This window comes from Malus domestica, chromosome 13, assembly GCF_042453785.1.
Source record: "Malus domestica chromosome 13, GDT2T_hap1".
Classification (NCBI taxonomy): Eukaryota; Viridiplantae; Streptophyta; class Magnoliopsida; order Rosales; family Rosaceae; genus Malus; species Malus domestica.
In genome coordinates, this window is record NC_091673.1 from 29,138,627 (window position 1) to 29,155,797 (window position 17,171).

At 41.3% G+C, this 17,171-nt stretch overlaps 2 protein-coding genes across 2 annotated transcripts; both read left to right on the plus strand.

Moving 5' to 3' along the window:
• Positions 1–9,289: 9,289 nt before the first annotated feature.
• On the plus strand, positions 9,290–12,407 carry LOC139190278 (uncharacterized). The gene is made up of 2 exons (XM_070810253.1): positions 9,290–11,850; positions 12,026–12,407. Exon 1 carries the CDS (start codon positions 10,113–10,115, stop codon positions 10,785–10,787), a length of 675 nt encoding a protein of 224 aa, XP_070666354.1. The 5' UTR covers positions 9,290–10,112; the 3' UTR covers positions 10,788–11,850; positions 12,026–12,407.
• A 1,824-nt stretch (positions 12,408–14,231) lies between these two features.
• Positions 14,232–15,647, plus strand: LOC114822742 (uncharacterized). Its single transcript, XM_029097818.2, has 2 exons — positions 14,232–14,653; positions 14,734–15,647. Exons 1-2 carry the CDS (start codon positions 14,426–14,428, stop codon positions 15,385–15,387), a joined length of 882 nt encoding a protein of 293 aa, XP_028953651.2. The 5' UTR covers positions 14,232–14,425; the 3' UTR covers positions 15,388–15,647.
• The last annotated feature ends 1,524 nt before the right edge of the window (positions 15,648–17,171 follow it).

Genomic DNA, 17,171 nt, shown 5'->3' on the forward strand with positions numbered 1-17,171 from the left:
AATATGACTTAGGAAGTTTGTTCCAAATCATATTCAAGGGAATCATATAGGAAAGTATCACATTGGATAGTAGACATGAAACAAACTATCACTTAAACAATGTGATTAAGAGTATTGTATTAGAGAAGGACCGTATTGCATTGTAGTTGTAACTGGATAGGTTCTCCAACCAATTCTACTTAGCTTGGGTAACCATGATATTTTGCTAGGCGTTACTCATGGTTTGTGGAAGCCCTAATGGTTAGCAAACACTAATCAATAAAGGGAGAATTGAAATGTGGTTTCAATTCACAATCGATCGTTAAGAGTAACAATCGCCCACTGCCTCGTTAATTGGAACCTAATGGATCGTACACCGAGTAAGGATGTATGTGAAGAAATCAAATGAAATGGATAAGCAATTAAATGGTTTAATTGAAGAATGGTCAAGATTAATTAATTAGTTAATTAATTTTACGAAAGGTTCGTGTTGGGCTTATATGTTGGTTTTGGGTTTCGGGGCCCAAAAGCGTTTTGGTCCAAAAGGCCCATTATGTTTAAGTTGTATGACAACTAAAACAAAATGGGCAAATAGCCCAATAACATCAAAGAGGCCGGCCATTAGGGTGGATGGGCAAACTTGGAGTAATTACAAGTTTGCCACTCACTTGTAATGAAGTATAAATTCAACTTTATAGCTTTATTTTCATTTAGGGTTTTCTAGTTGAAATTGGGTGAAACATTTTCTCTCCATTTTCTTCCAAGAGGCCGGCCACTAAGAGAAGGGACATCTAGCAATCTCTTCTTCCCTAAGTCATCCATATCATCTTCACAAGATACATCCTTGGTGAAGAGACTTAGAGACATCAAACTTTTGGTGTTTTGGAGAACATATCCTCATTTCCTCAAATCTTCAAAGGAGCACTAAAGGGAGGAAAACACAAGGAGGATTCAAGGAGCTTGGAGGTGACTTGAAGGCCCTCAACTTGGGTGAATCCCTTGTGTAAACAAGGATGAGCTTCAAGGGTAAAGAAACTCTAAATCTTTACTTCTCTTTAATGTTGTTAAAGAGTTTATTGGTTCACCATATACTAGGCTTTGAAAGTCATGGGTTTTATGAATTGTTTTGAATGCATGTCTACTTTAAAGTGTTAATAGCTTGCCTATGTATTCAAATGTTCATACTTGTTCTTAGGTAGGACAAAATTTTTCCTTCAAGTGGTATCAGAGCCTAGGCCTAGTTTATGGTGAATCCTTTTGGGTTTTGTGATTTTCATAATATGTGATTTAAATGTTGTAAATGTTACAAGCTTTGTTCTTGCTTTTGAATATATAAATTTTGCTAGAAAATTTAGCATCTCAAATGTTGTAGATGTATTTCATTCAAGCATGAATATTGGAACTAAAATTTGGTGCCATGTGTTTTGGAAATTCGGCCAAATCCTTAGGGTGATTTTTTGGGTTCACGTTTGTCTTGTTAAAATGGTTTTAAGGTGACTTTTGGAACCCCTAAGTACCCTAGGATATTAGCCCTCTTTTGAGTGGTGAAAAATTGAGTTTTGGTGAATGAAAACATTCATGGAGCTATTATGAGTTTTCATGGTGTTCTTCAAATGTTCTTGAAGTTCTTGCCAAGAACAAAAAGGTTTGAAGTTTTGATTCAAAAGTTTTATGTTTTTCATAAAGTTTTGGTTTATTTTTTGATGGTTGATGGTTATAGGTGAGATGTGATGAAATGTTTTAATGTTTGTCAAAACTCATAAATGTTTTACAAAACATTTTCTTACAAACCATCAATTTCACCTTTACCTCACCCACCAAAATCCACTTGCATATTGCACATGCATGCTCCACTTGCTCCAAATCCCTTTCACACTACTTTACCACTCTAAAACCGGCCACCCCCTAGTGGGGGTACTTTTGGGGCCTTTTGTGCAATTACATAAAGTTTTGATACTTTTGTATATTTGCATTTTGGCCCAAAAGTTTACGTTTTTACATTTAGGCCTAAAAACTATAAAGGACAAATTGTTTTGATCCTTTAATGATGTTTTTACATTAATAAAATTTTGGGATCTAGTTGTAATTACATGAAGTTGTGGACTATTGTGTTTTTACAAAGTGACCCCAAAAGTTTTTGTATTTGCATTATGGCCCAATTGTTGTGGTCATAGTTTCCTTTTGGCCCAAATAAAATGAGAACAAAATTGTTTTGTCTCTTTAATGAGAATTGGATTTTCATTTCATTTAGTTCCATTTAAATCAATTCTATGGATCCAAAAACCAATTGTTTAAGTTGCTTTCTTTGTTAATGTGATTAATTGAGAAAGGGTGATTATGAACCAAAGGCCTCGATAATTGAGCTATGTGATTGGCCGGTTACATTATGAATGTTTGGGTTTAGTAGTGTAGATTTGAATGTAATTTGATTAATTCAATTTGTTGTAAATGGACATAAGTCCATCATTTGATTTGTGTTGTAAAAGGGCATAAGCCCTTCTTATTATTTCATGTATTCCTTTTGTTTATATGTATGCAAAATGGAATAGTTGAGTCCAACGCCCAATAGGAAATAACGGTTTAATTGGATTAAACGCGTAACTAAAATCAACAACTATCTACCTTAAACCCAAGGTCCAACACAAGGCTCGTGTTGGATCAAATCAAACGGTTCATAATCATCCTAAAACCTAATATGACTATATAGTCCATATGAGGATGCAATGCATTCGTTAGTAGTTCCATATAGTCTCACTTATTTCTTCGAAATAGTGGGAGTATTATAAACTACTAATTCATATTATACTTGGACCAATAGTTGTGATAGGCCCATGTTCTTTTAATATGATTAAAATGATTTTGATGTAGCCCAAAACTACTCCCTCGACAAACGAATATTAAGTTGATAAGCGAGAGATGTTTTGAACATCTCTTCGTAGGCCTTCCACCGTGGTGGGCTCCAATCATTTGTGACTCATGCACCGGCTTCACCCTATCATGGGGGAGTTCAAAGTATGTGCTTACATTCAGGAGGAGTCCATAAACATATGATGAGGTGAGTGTAGGCAACGAGGATAGCCGACATCGTATCATCGTGAGGCTATTCTTGAACCCCTTCACAAACTAAGCATGGTGGGAATAACTTAATCTAAGTGCAATGGAGCCGACATCGTATCATCGTGAGGCAACATTCTCTAGAGGCCAAACGGATGGGTAATTACAAAAGGTTGTAAATGAATAATGCGTTATTCTCTCATCATTATTTTTGCTAACCAACATCGTATCATCGTGAGGTGGGCTTGGTAATGGTGAGTCTCCCATACCCCGCTAAGAGTTCAATATAACTCTCGAATTCTATTGAGGGATGTGGAATTTGCCAAAAATAGTGGGTGGTACTATTTGATTCAAAGACCCAATCAAATAGTTTTAAACAAACAATCTAATACGATTTCTGTTATGTTATGTAGTTAACGACATGCCTAAAATTATACCCACCATTATACTTGACAAAAGGAGCCTTAAGGGCCAACGTTTCCTTGCTTGGTATCGCCACATTGAGAATGTCTCAAAGGTGAAAGACATATTGTATGTGCTTAAGCAATCCCCTCCTCATGTACCTCCTACGAAACTAGCTTCAAAGGAGGAGTGTCAAAATTATGTTAGACACTATGAGGATGACTTACAAGCCAAATGCTTAATCCTCACTTCACTTAGTGAGGAACTTACGAAGCTATATAAGCACATGGACACTTCTTGTGCCATGGTTGAAAGTTTGCATAAGATGCATGACATTGATACTAGTAATGTACGATTCTCAAATGTTTGTAGTCTAATGAATGCCAAAATGGCAAAGGGGACATCAGTCCATGAACATGGACAAAAGATGGAAAAGATATTTAAAGATCTTAAAAGTTTAGGAACTTCCATCGATGGGAAAATGGCCTAAGACTTTTTCCTTGCATCTCTCTCGGATGATTTCACTAAGTTTATTGTAAACTATAAAGTGAATAGATTCGATCATGCTTTAAACGAGATGATTGACATGTGCTGTAAATTTGAAAAAGGTTTCAAAATGGACAGTGGGAGTGAGAATGCAAACACAAGGAAAAGGTTGCATAAGAAGAAGGCAAAGAAATCCAAAGGAACATGCTTTCATTGTGGAAAGGATGAACGTTGGAAGAAGAAATACAGGGTGCGCATTGCGAGCCTTATGACACGAACTTTTGAAGAGACTATTTCTGTCATAGAGAGTGCTTTTACAGTGAGCTCCAATTCCTGGATATTTGATTCAGGCGCTAGTCAACATATCTGTAATACGATGCAGGGACTAACAGGGAGCAGGTCACTGCGCAATGGGGAGATGGTTGTGCGAGTTGGGAATGGCATTAAAATCTCTGCAAAAGCAATAGGCACCTACATGCTTGACCTACCCTCTGGGGAAGTCCTGGAACTTAAAAATTGTTTATATTTTCCTTCATGTATAAAGAATTTGATTTCCATCTCTAAGCTTTTACGAGATGGGCACTCAGTATTGTTTGACAAAATGAGTTGCACTTTATACTTGAACGGTCGTATTATCTCTCATGGTAATATGATAGAGGGACTTTTTCACCTAGAGACGAATAGTGGGATGCACTGTATTGCAAGCGGGAATACCTCAAAACCCAAAAGAGCTAGAGAAGAAGTTAACCAAGAAAAGATGTGGCATCTTAAACTTAGACATGTGAACCTTGATAAGATTCACAAGATGTCGAAAGACGGATATATCCGCCCATTAGGTAATGACCAGATGGGTACTTGTGAATGTTGCTTGAAAGGGAAGATGACCAAATCTCCATTTACTGGAAAAAGGAGAGCGTGCCACTGAAATTCTAGGGTTAATCCACACTGACGTATGTGGACCTATGTCTACTACGTCGAGAGGAGGCTTCTCCTACTATATCACATTCACCGACGATCACTCTCGGTTTAGCTATGTGTATCTTATGAAGTACAAGTCAGAATCCTTTGAAAGGTTCAAGGAATTCAAGAATGAAGTTGAGAAGCAAACTGGGAAACAGATAAAGATCCTAAGATCGGATCGAGGAGGTGAATATCTGAGTAATGAGTTCCTAGATTATCTCAAAGAGTGTGGAATAATATCACAGTGGACTCCACCGGGAACTCCACAACTTAATGGAGTTTCTGAAAGGAGAAATCGAACCTTGATGAACATGGTTCGTTCTATGATGAGTTCCGCTGATCTACCAGTAACATTCTGGGGATACGCTCTATATACAGCAGCTTACTTGCTTAATAGAGTACCTTCCAAATCAGTTTCACAAACGCCCTATGAGATATGGCATGGAAGAAAGCCAAGTCTTAATCATGTTAAGATTTGGGGTTGTGAAGCATATGTCAAGAAGCTTGAAGCTACTAAGCTTGAAGCGAGATCAGTAAGATGCTATTTTGTGGGATATCCTAGAGAAACTATGGGATATGAGTTCTACCATCCTGACGACCAGAAAGTCTTTGTCGCCAGAACTGCTAAGTTTCTAGAGGACGAATTCGTTCTCAAAAGAACTATAAGCAAAGAGATGGAAATTAATGAGATTAATAATGAACCACAAACAAGCACTCGACATATTGACAACCCTGTTCCTGAACCCCTAGCTCCACGTAGATCTGAACGGGTTAGTAAGCCACCTAAGAGGTATGGCTTAGACAATGACTTTGCGGAATTGCACCTTCTAGGTGACAATGACACAAAGGAGGACCCTAGGGACTACACTGAAGCAATGTTCGACATTGATTCAAAGAGATGGCAAGAGGCCATGAAATCCGAGATGGATTCCATGTATCAAAATCAGATCTGGACTCTTGTAGACCCTCTAGAAGGTATTGTACCTATTGGAAACAAATGGGTCTTCAAGAGGAAGATAGGCGTTGATGGGAACGTGGAGACTTATAAGGCTAGACTAGTAGCCAAGGGTTACAGGCAAAAAGAAAGGATTGACTATGAAGAAACTTTCTCTCCTGTAGCCATGATTAAGTCCATTCGGATTTTGCTTGCTATAGCTGCGTACCATGATTATGAGATATGGCAAATGGACGTGAAGACGGCCTTTCTGAACGGCTACCTAGAGGAAGAGCTCTATATGACTCAACCCGAAGATTTCATGTCCAAGTCTGAAAAGACTAAGGTATGCAAGCTTCAAAGGTCCATTTATGGACTTAAGCAAGCCTCCAGAAACTGGAACATTCGTTTCGACACTGAAATCAAAACGTTTGGTTTTACTCAAAACGAAGACGACAATTATGTTTATCAAAAGGTCGTTAGGGAAGCAGTAGTATTCCTAGTGTTATATGTAGATGACATATTACTATTCGGGAATGACACTGCAATACTTTCTTCTGTAAAAGTGTGGTTGTCCAAAACCTTCCACATGAAAGATTTAGGAGATGCATCTTATGTACTTGGGATAAAGCTCTATCATGATAGATCCAGAAGATTAATTGGATTATCCCAATCTATGTACATTGATAAGGTGCTAAGTAGGTTCGAAATGGAACAATCTAAGAAAGGTTTTCTTCCTGTGAGACATGGAATTCACCTTTCTAAGGCCATGGAACTTAAGACTCCTTAAGAGATACGGCAAATGAGTTATATTCCTTATGCTTCCGCCATAGGAAGTCTCATGTATGCCATGATATGCACAAGGCCTGATATCGCATATGTTGTGAGCATTACTAGTCGATATCAATCTAACCCAGGATCAGAACACTGGGCAGTTGTCAAGACGGTCCTTAAGTACTTAAGAAGAACTAAGGACATATTCCTCGTATATGGAGGAGCGGCAGAGTTGCGAGTGGAATGCTATACAGACGTAGATTTCCAATCTGACGTCGATGATAGAAGTTCCAACTCCGGATATGTATTCACTCTGAATGGTGGGGCTGTCAGTTGGAAGAGCAAGAAACAAAGTGTAATTGCTGATTCCACAACAGAGGCTGAATATGTCGCTGCAGCTGAAGCCGGCAAAGAAGCGTTCTGGATGAAGAAGTTCATCACTGAACTTGGGGTGGTTCCAACCATTACATCACCAGTAACTTTGTACTGTGATAATAGTGGGGCGATAGCTGAAGCCAAGGAACCCAGGGCACATCAAAAGAACAAGCATTTTGACAGATGCTTTAATATCATTAGAAGATATGCTGCCAAAGGGAAAGTCAACATTCTCAAAGTTGCTTCAGCCGATAACGTAGCAGATCCACTGACAAAGCCAATGTCTCAAATCCAGCTTGACCGTCATATGGATAAGATAGGTATTAGATACATGGGAGGATGGCTTTGAGTGCAAGTGGGAGATTGTTGGAAGTATGCCCACAAAGCCACTCATTTGATGTAATAGCTTTTTGGAATACTTAATGTATTAAACTTTTATATGTTTAATGAAAGGCAAAGCTTATTGTTAATCACTATTTATTGTGTTGATGCACAAAATCAGCGAAGACTTTGGTACAACAGAAAGTGTCAGGTTTTGTGACCTTCGCTTGGTTGCTTCCGTCACTAGTGAGGATAAGTACGTAAATGAATAGAGACAGAGAAGCAAACACAGGATATACGTGGTTCACCCAGATTGGCTACGTCCACGGAGTAGAGGAGTTCTTATTAGTAGTGAAGGGCTTACACAAGTACAAAGGATCAAGCTCTCAATTTAGTGAGTTCTTGTGAATGATTTAACACAAAATGGCATTAGGCAATATTGTGGGGGAATGACCCCTATTTATAGAAAAACTTGTAGCTTTGTCACATTGACATGTGTCATGTTATGATTGGTTCTTGATGTCGACACGTGCTGCGCTCTGATTGGCTTCTAATCTTGACACGTGTCGAGTAGTGATTGGCCTCCTGGTCGGAGGGGAACTCTTCTGGGTCCTTGACAGTATAGCGTTGGCCGGTGCTCGGTAGTTTCGGGATTGGTCAAGTATGGTACAAACAGTGCTCCCCTAAGTTCCAGAGTGAGGGAAACTCCTCGGTTGGGGACTTGCAAGATCCAATCCCTTGAGTAATCACGAAACTTCTAAGTACCGAAGTGTGGTCTGATCTTCATCTGCCCTTCTCTGGAAGTACCTTTCCTCCATCCGGGAATGGTGTATTTAGCTGATGTTGACGCACAAGGTAATGTATCAATTTCACTTGAAGCTTAGTTGTAGTTTCGGGCTTAGTCAAGTGTGATACAAACCCTATAGTAGGAGTCCCCCAAGTCGCCAAGCTAGGAGATCTGCCGAAAGAGGTGACAGACAAGGTAAGCAGTCAAACTTCCAAGTAAGCAACCCAGGATCAGAGGTTTGACTTCGGCTTCCGGTTGATTGTTCTCCTTCTCCTTGTCTTTCATTCAACTGCCAGGATAAGGAGAAGCAAATGGATAAGAGATGATATGAGATACTTTTGCTTTTGAAGAAGTAACTTTCCACAGGCTTATTCTTGAACTGTGCTGGAGGGTTTTCTGGTGCCCTTCAGAGTATAAGGCCGACTCAAAAATTTGAGGGTCAAAACAAGTCCATCAAATCTAGAGTACGTTCGACCTTGATGATATGGGATACTTTTGCTGTTGACGGAATAATGAATGTGGTATGGAAAGGTGTCGTGCTGTAGTGATCTGTTTCAGCTCACCGTTGAACCTTCTGCTTCAATCTTTTGCATGGCAGAAGTGGTGTGCAACCTTTGCATTTAAATGGTCCTTCAGAACATTCATTCATAGTGACTCATCCACGCTTGGCAGCTTCAGTGTAAAGAGCCAATATCTGATCAACTGTCATGAGGTATTTGCCGGTGGAATTCATGACCTTGACAGCAGTTGAGGATGAGTACTCGAGAGCAATGCTAAGTAAGCAACCAGGCAAAGGCTCCAAGCAGTCAGTTCTAAATTGGAGGTTTGATTTCAGGTTCCGACTGACTGCTCTCTTTCTCCTTGTCCTGCAGGTGTGGACAAGGACAAAGACAAAGATAAGGAGAAAGCATGATATGGGATACTCTTGCTTTCGACCCTGATGATATGAGATACTCTTGTTCTTGGTGTGGCTTATTTGCTGAGGTATTATCGGGGGGAAATAAAGCTGAGTATTTCGAGAGGTTATGTTGAGGGTGCCTTTTCGAATGCGAGAAAGGGTTGAGCATTTTTGCAGGTTTGCCTGTCCGTTGAGGAGGGAGGTCAATGTATATAGGGATTTCCCAATAACAAGTAGTAATGCTATTCCTTTACCCTTCTTGCCAGCTTCACGTGTTTTAATTTTGTCAGAGCACTTTGAAAAAGTGGTATGTGGTATCTGGAAAGCTGATATTACGTGTGAAGATTACAGACAAGCTTTATCTAAGGAAATCTGGCTCTCGAAGTTCTGAGAGTTGTGCCTCTTCGGTTTTCGAACAAGCAATCCCGTCGAGGATCTGACTCTCGAGATTCGGAAAACGGTGCTACTCCGGTTTTTGAGAAAGTAATTATGTTGGGAGTCTTTTCTCGAATGTGAGTAAAGGTTGGACGTTCTTGCCAACCTGTCTTGCCGCAAAACACGGAGGTCGACACACATAGGGACTTTCCAGTTGTCAAGCAGTGGTGCTGTTCCTTTACCCTTATGGGTAATAGTAGGGTAGCTGGAACTTCGAAATTCTCGTGCCTAAACTTTGTCAGAGATCTTTGACAAAGTTATATGTGGTACCCGAGGAGTTGATGGTGCATATGGAGAGCGGTGATTGAACAGTAAGATTCACGTGCTTTTTACTTCACCAGAAATCTTCGACAGATTGCCCGTAATTTTCGCAAAGCTGATTGTGCATGTGACAGGTGCTGACGAGGCTGAAAAAGCAGGTGCTTCTTCGATTTCTGAGATCGGCCCTCGTGGTCTCTGAGCAGCCCAGCTTTTGAGAAAGCAAACGCCTCTTCGATTTCTGAGATCGGCCCTCGTGGTCTCTGAGCAGCCCAGCTTTTGAGAAAGCAAACGCCTCTTCGATTTCTGAAGCTCCGTCGAGTGCAGATTTTTATAGAGGCTGGCATTAAGTTCCACAGCACACCTAAATCTCTACCAGTAGAAGCTCATTTCTTGCACTTCTAAGATCTTGATTTGTCTGACCTCTTCCTTCTTCAACACATTTGAAAATGTCTGGACCCTCCGACCGTCGTTTTGACCTGAACCTTGGAGAAGAGACAGCCACGCCTTCTCCAGACAACATATGGCGCCCATCCTTCATATCCCCTACTGGTCCTCTTACCGTTGGGGATTCTGTGATGAAGAATGATATGACCGCTGCAGTGGTGGCCAGGAACCTTCTCACTCCCAAAGATAACAGACTACTTTCCAAACGGTCTGATGAGTTGGCTGTTAAGGACTCTCTGGCTCTTAGTGTTCAGTGTGCAGGTTCTGTGTCTAATATGGCCCAACGCCTATTTGCTAGAACCCACCAAGTTGAATCATTGGCTGCTGAAGTGATGAGTCTCAAACAGGAGATTAGAGGGCTCAAGCATGAGAATAAGCAGTTGCACCGGCTCGCCCATGACTATGCTACAAACATGAAGAGGAAGCTTGACCAGATGAAGGAATCTGATGGTAAGGTTTTACTTGATCATCAGCGGTTTGTGGGTTTGTTCCAAAGGCATTTATTGCCTTCGTCCTCTGGGGCTGTACCTGGTAATGAAGCTTCAAATGATGAACCTCCAATGCCTCCTCCTTCTGGGGTTTTGTCAAGTACTGAGGTTCCGGATAACCACCCTCCGGTGCTTTCTCTTTCTGGGGCTCTACCGACTGCTGAGACTTCCCCTAAGCAACCTTTGTGAAGGCTCCCTTTTGTTTGTTTATTTTGACTCATGTATATGTACATATTTGTGGCTTATCGAAAATATTAATAAATAAGCTTTGCTTCATTTCAATATATTGTGTTAAATACACCAAAGCCTTCTTCATAAAGTTCTTTGAATTTTTGCTTTTGTTGAAACCTGTATTGTTGAAGCTTTGTGAGTGAAGCATGTAGTTTGAGGTAGTGTTCCCTTAATTTCCCGAGTGAGGAAAACTTCTCGGTTGGAGACTTGAAAAATCCAAGTCACTGAGTAGTCACGAACTTTTGAGTACCAAGGCGTAGTAGCATATGGTGGGAGTCCCCCAAGTCTCTAGTCGAGGGAGTTGACGAATGAGGTGTCTTGCTAATAGTCCATGTCGTAAGTACCAAAACTTCATTCTTTTGTTTTCTAAGTGGTAGCCCCGGACTTTTTCTTCATATATTTTGTTTATGAAGGTTGCTAGGCCCGAATAAGTGGAATTGCAGAAGGTGTAACGGTTGGTAGCTGTTTTATGGAAAGCCATCTGACTACGATAGTCTTGCACATGATGACTATAGGGAGATACACACACATACTGCTATGATAGAGGGTGTAACCGTTGGTGCATTACAATCATAATGGAAGCATCACAATGATGGAAGCATCACAATGATGAAAGCATCATAATGATGAAAACACCATAATGATGAAACATCATAATGATGTTTCTTTGGTGGAATTGTTTTTCATTTCCCCTAACACCCTGAATTGGTTTTCAATATAAGACCATCATCTGTAGCTCGAATCACAAAGTTGTCTTCATGAAAGTTGTTCTTTAATTCCTTAACGACAACATATCCAAATTTGAGAGCCATCAGATCAGTACAACTCTAGAAATTCAGGTACGACGAGTGATTGTTCATCATTTGTCTGTCAACACGTCAGACCTGTTGTGAGCTTCAAAAACTCCATTTTCTCTTGCTTAGATCAACATACTTTCTTCATCGAAGTTGTTCCTTAACTTGTGAACTACAACATATCCAAAATTGAGATCCCTCGGAGCTGTATAACTCAAGAAATTCAGGTATGATGAATGACTGGTAATTATTTTTCTGTCAACCCGTCAGATTTGTTGTGAGCTTCGAAACTCCATTTTCTATTGTTCAGATCAGCATGCTTTCTTCATTGAAGTTGTTCCTCATCGTCTCTTTCATAACATATCAAAAATTCAGAATGAACTAATGGTTAAATATTTCCAGATCTTCGAAACATCACAGCAGCTTCGAAATCTGCAAGAATCCGACTGTCATGCTTGGAGCTTCAACACTTTAATTTCCGTGGCTCAAACAGAAATGGTTCCTTCTTGAAAGTTGTTCATCTGCTCAAGAACTAGAGGGTGTCCAAAATTCAGCTCCATTGGAGAAAAGCAGCAGCTGCAAAAATTTGATAGAGAAAAGGAGGCGAAGCTTTGTTGGATTTCTAGGCTGGGGAAGATTCCAGTTTTTGTAGCAACTTCAGTACTGGTGAATTGCTTGTATTTTTGTCCATAACTAAATTTTGGACTTTGAATTATTATTTGATCTATTATAATATGTTTGGGAACATATATAAGTGAATAAATAAGAAAGAAGATTTTGGGCCCTTGTGGGTGTAAAACAAAAAATGTTTATGTTTACCCAAGTGTTTTTGTACAAGTTCAAGGGCATCTTGGGTTTTGTGAACAAAATTTGTTTATTTGGAGCAAGGTTTTGTGTTGAAGCTTTCTAGGTGAAGCGTTGATGGTGAAGCTTTGTAGATGAAGCTTTGTAGATGAAGCTTCCTAGGTGAAGCTTTGATGGTGAAGCTTGGATGGTGAAAGTATGTAGATGGAGCTTTCTAGGTGAAGCTTTTTTAGGTGAAGCTTTGTAGGTGAAGCTTTTTTAAGTGAAGCTTTTCGGGTGAAGTTTTTTGGGTGAAGCTTTGTGGGTGAAGCTTTTTAGGTGAAGCTTTGTGGGTGAAGCTTTGGAGGTGAAGCTTTGTAGGTGAAGCTTTTTTTTTTTTTTTAAGTGAAGCTTTTCGGGTGAAGCTTTGGAGGTGAAGCTTTTCGGGTGAAGCTTTTCGGGTGAAGCTTTTTGGATGAAGCTGTTTTTTTTTTTTTTTTTTTTTTTTTTTTTTTTTTTTTGGCGCTTGACACGGTCTTCATTTGCTTGTTTTGTAGTGACTGTGGAAGACGGATTGCTTTCTGATTGAGAAGGGTTCCGGCCTCGCTTTGCACCATCTTCATGTGGGTAATATAGGAACTTCCTTATGTTTTGATCATGCATGTAGTGATAGAATTTGTTTCTTCTTATTGTAGATGTCAGAGCCTGGAAGTTCTAGTGATGAGGGCTCTTCTAGCTTTACCTCTAAGTCTGAGTCTGCAATGTCGGAGTCTTCAGGGTCTTTGTTAGAGTCCGGTACTAGAGAAACATTGGATGATCTTCCCAACCGTCAAACTTTAGCTATTGCTAGTTCTTCCTCCATGGCGTTGGGTGAGGGGGTTGTTTTTGATGCCATACCCATAGTTCGCTCTGAGTTCACAGCAGACCATCTAAAGAATAACTTGTTAGATAATGAGAAGCAGGTTGAGGCGCTAAGGCAGTCATGTAATATCCCTCGTAGTGTAGGGATACGTTTGGTACATGATGAAGAATGGCCTTCTGAGCCTCCCCAGGGTCATGTTATGTTCTACACCCAGATATTACTGACTTTAGGGGTGAGACTACCTTTACATCCGTGGTTGCAAAAGATGTTATCTTTGATCGGATATGCACCTGGGCAACTCAATCCTGGTTTCTGGGATACTTTGATTGGATTTTATATCATTTGGATGGAGTGTGGGTTGTGTGAGCCTTCCTTCCATCAGTGGCGTTACTGTTACAAGATGCGCCCAGCAAAATCATGCACTGGTTATGCCGAGTGTGCATGTCGGAGTGAGAGAGAGCGTATTGTGTATGGTAAGAAAAAGGCATACTACACATGGAAAAACCGTTGGTGCTTTCTGTATAATGATTGGGAGTATGATAAGGGTGTCACGCCTGAGCGACGTGTGCTTACTCACTTCCAGACTGTAGGTTGTAACGTATCAACCGTTCGTACTATTTGCTATTTGTTGTGGTCTTTTCTTGCTTCTAACACTTTGCTTCATGTAGTGACGCGGGGCACCATCAAACTGTTTGGGCAGGAGCTATCTGACATAGAGAAGGTGTTGAGGGTGCCCAAAGAGGATAGACACTTAAGCAAGCTACGACCCTTATTTCGTCGGTACGGTTTCCAACCCTTAGTTTCCGAGAGCCAGGGACGATCGAGTAAGTTGTATCCTTCATGTAAACTTTGCTCTTTTCCTTACTTTATTTGGAAAGTTGTATTTCTTATTTTGATTTTCCTTATGCAGTGGAGAAGGTAAGCAAGAAAACAGGGACTAGCACCCATAAAAGGAAGCACCAGTGTTAGTTCCTTCGGAAGACATCCTACCGCATAAGAAAATTCATAAGTTCCGAGGGGAACCATCCGTTAGACCTAAGTCCCAAGATGGGGTCCTTAAGGGGCCTGCCTTTAGGAAGACTGGAGTCGAGGCCGTTGAAAATGCTGCTGCCGTAGTTGCAGGAGAAGGGAGCCGACTGTTGCCTCCTCCTCTTACTATGGAGCACACTGTCCAGGAAAGTGATCCTGGTTCCCGCCATGAGGGGAAAGGCAAGGAAAGAGCTGGCAGTGTCCCGTGGAAGGACTTGAGGGTTGCCACGCGGCCAAAGGATTTTGGGGATATCAACAATTGCTTGGCAGGGCGTCGATTCGCCTTCGATGAGCTCGGAGAGCCCTTAGCTAAGGATGAATCGGATTGTGACCGGATGTTGAAGCTGTCTTCATATGTGAGTGTTACTTTGTCATTTCCTTACTTTTTCCTCTTTATTATCATTATTTAGGTAGTGATGATCGTCTTGCCATGCAGGTCATGGCCGAGTATCACGACAGACTGCAAGAGGTTGAGCGGTACAAGGCAAAACTGAAGGAGAATAAGCAGCTTGTGGACGAGGCCCGAAGGAATAAGGGACTTTTGACTCAGGCCCTCCAACTGAAGGACGAAACCATGGAGAGCTTGAAAAGGCGAAATGGTGAGAACCTAAGGCTTAAGAAATTGTTTGAGGCAACTAAAAAACAGTTGGAGGTGGCTACCTTGGAGGTATCCAAGGTTAGGGGAGAATTGGATGGTGCCTTAGTTGAGATTTCTGAACTGGAGAAGAGCATTCCAACTGAAAGGGAGGCTGCTGTGCAAGAATACTTAAGTTCTTCGACCTTTCATCTTGCTATTAAACCCTACTGTGCTCAAGAAGCTCGCTTTGAAAAAAGGAAATGGATGGCCGTCCTTGATCGTTATGATGATGGGAGCATTCTTCGAAAATACCACGAAGATATAGATGAGCACCATCGAAAGGGCGAGACATTTGTCCTTGCTGTTGATCCTAGCAGCGAAGATGAGTCTGATAATGAAGGTAATGCTGATGCACAGACTCAGCATGGTGAAGAGGATCTTGGGGATGCAGAGGATGATGGTAGGACGCGGAGTGATACTGCCAGGGGTTCGGCTTCAGATGAGAATGAATAGCAGTGTCTTTACTATCTGCATGTATTCCGGATGTAGTAGTCTGATGTGTGTATAACATGTGCCCATGTTATAAGCTTGAGAGTTTTGGATTTTAGGTGTTTATGAGTGTTTGCACTATTATTAATGCATGTTTGGCTATGTATGAATAGATCTATTGTTTGGATATAAGCCATTGTTTGGTTGTTCCTTTCTTTGTATAGTCTTGTCGACACATACTTAGATTTTGTTTCGTGTTGGATATATCTGCTTTGAGGTTTCAACACTTGAGTGTTCCCTTGCTAGGAATGTAAAAGAGTGAGGGCTGGGTTGGCTAAATTACCTCTTTATTGAATTCATTGCCAAATGGCCTTCATTACATAGGATGCCGAACGGCTATAACTCAACACTTGTACATCGTGAGTCTATTTGTAGTAGTACTTCAAGTGATCAGCGTTCCATGGATGGCCAAGGGTCTTGCCATCGGAGCTTCTAAGTGTGTAAGAGCCAGGGCGACTGATGCCAATGACTTCATACGGTCCATCCCAGTTTGGACTAAGTGTGCCTTCACTCGGGACTCTGTCGCAGAGTAATCTTTTCTTTAAGACCCAGTCTCATATTTTGAAAGAACGAGGCTTGACCCTAGAGTCATAATAGTTGGAGATGCGCTGCTTGTAGGCGACATTCCTCAAGTGAGCTTGGTTTCTGTGTTCCTCGACTAAATCCAAGTTGAGGGTGAGTTGTTTGTCATTTTCACTTTGAATGTAGTTCTGGACTCGGAATGTTGCTTGCTCGAGCTCAACAGGGACAACCGCCTATGTGCCAAAGGCAAGTGAGAATGGAGTTTCTCCTGTTGAAGTCCGATATGAAGTGCGATATGACCAAAGAACTTGGGGTACAAATTCTGGCCAACAGCCTTTAGCTTTGTCCAAGCTGGTTTTCAAAGTGCGCTTGATTATTTTGTTGATGGCCTCAACTTGTCCATTAGACTGGGGATGAGCTGGAGAGGCAAAGCATAAGTTGATGTTGAACTTAGAGCAGAATAACCTGAACTTCTTGTTGTCAAACTGTCGCCCATTGTCAGTGACTATCGCATTGGGAATGCCGAATCTACAAAGGATGTTCTTCCACACGAAGTCTTCTATCTTTGCCTCAGTAATGGTTGCCAAGGGTTCTACTTCGGCCCACTTTGTGAAGTAGTCCACTGCAACGACTGCGTAACAGACTTTGCCCTTCCCTGCCGGCATTGGGCCGATCAAATCAAGTCCCCACTGGGCGAAGGGCCAATGGCTGATCATAGGAGTAAGAGGCTCTGGAGGGGAATGAGGAATAGTTGCATATCGTTGACATTTGTCACATGAGCGGGATACTTTGATGGCATCCTGGTGGAGTGTTGGCCAGTAATATCCTTGGCGAAAAGTCTTGTGTGCTAGGGACCGAGATCCAGCATGATCTCCACAGACTCCCTCATGTATTTCCCGAAGGACGATTTCCGCCTCGGCAGGCGTAAGACACCTTAAGTATGGCAGGCTAAAACCTCGCTTATAGAGTTGATCATTGATGATCAGGTAGCGGGTAGACTTGTATCGAATTTGCTTAGCCTGGACTTTATCATTTGGGAGGGTGCCATGAGCAAGGAAATTATAGATCGGGGTGATCCAACTATCCCCCTGTTGTAAGTTGCATACTTCTGCGGCCATGGTGCTTGGTGTTGCCAACAGTTCGACATGAATTTTTCTTCCAATCTTGTCTTCCACAGCTGAGGCGAGGCGAGCCAGGGCGTCTGCATGACTGTTTGCCGCTCGAGG

What these genes read in the sequence shown, in the direction of transcription:
- LOC139190278 (XM_070810253.1), top strand. Translation starts at nt 10,113, where the DNA reads ATGTCTGGACCCTCCGACCGTCGTTTTGACCTGAACCTTGGAGAAGAG.
- LOC114822742 (XM_029097818.2), top strand. Translation starts at nt 14,426, where the DNA reads ATGGAGCACACTGTCCAGGAAAGTGATCCTGGTTCCCGCCATGAGGGG. An exon ending in TGTTGAAGCTGTCTTCATAT is followed by an intron (nt 14,654 to 14,733) that starts GTGAGTGTTACT and finishes CTTGCCATGCAG; the next exon opens with GTCATGGCCGAGTATCACGA.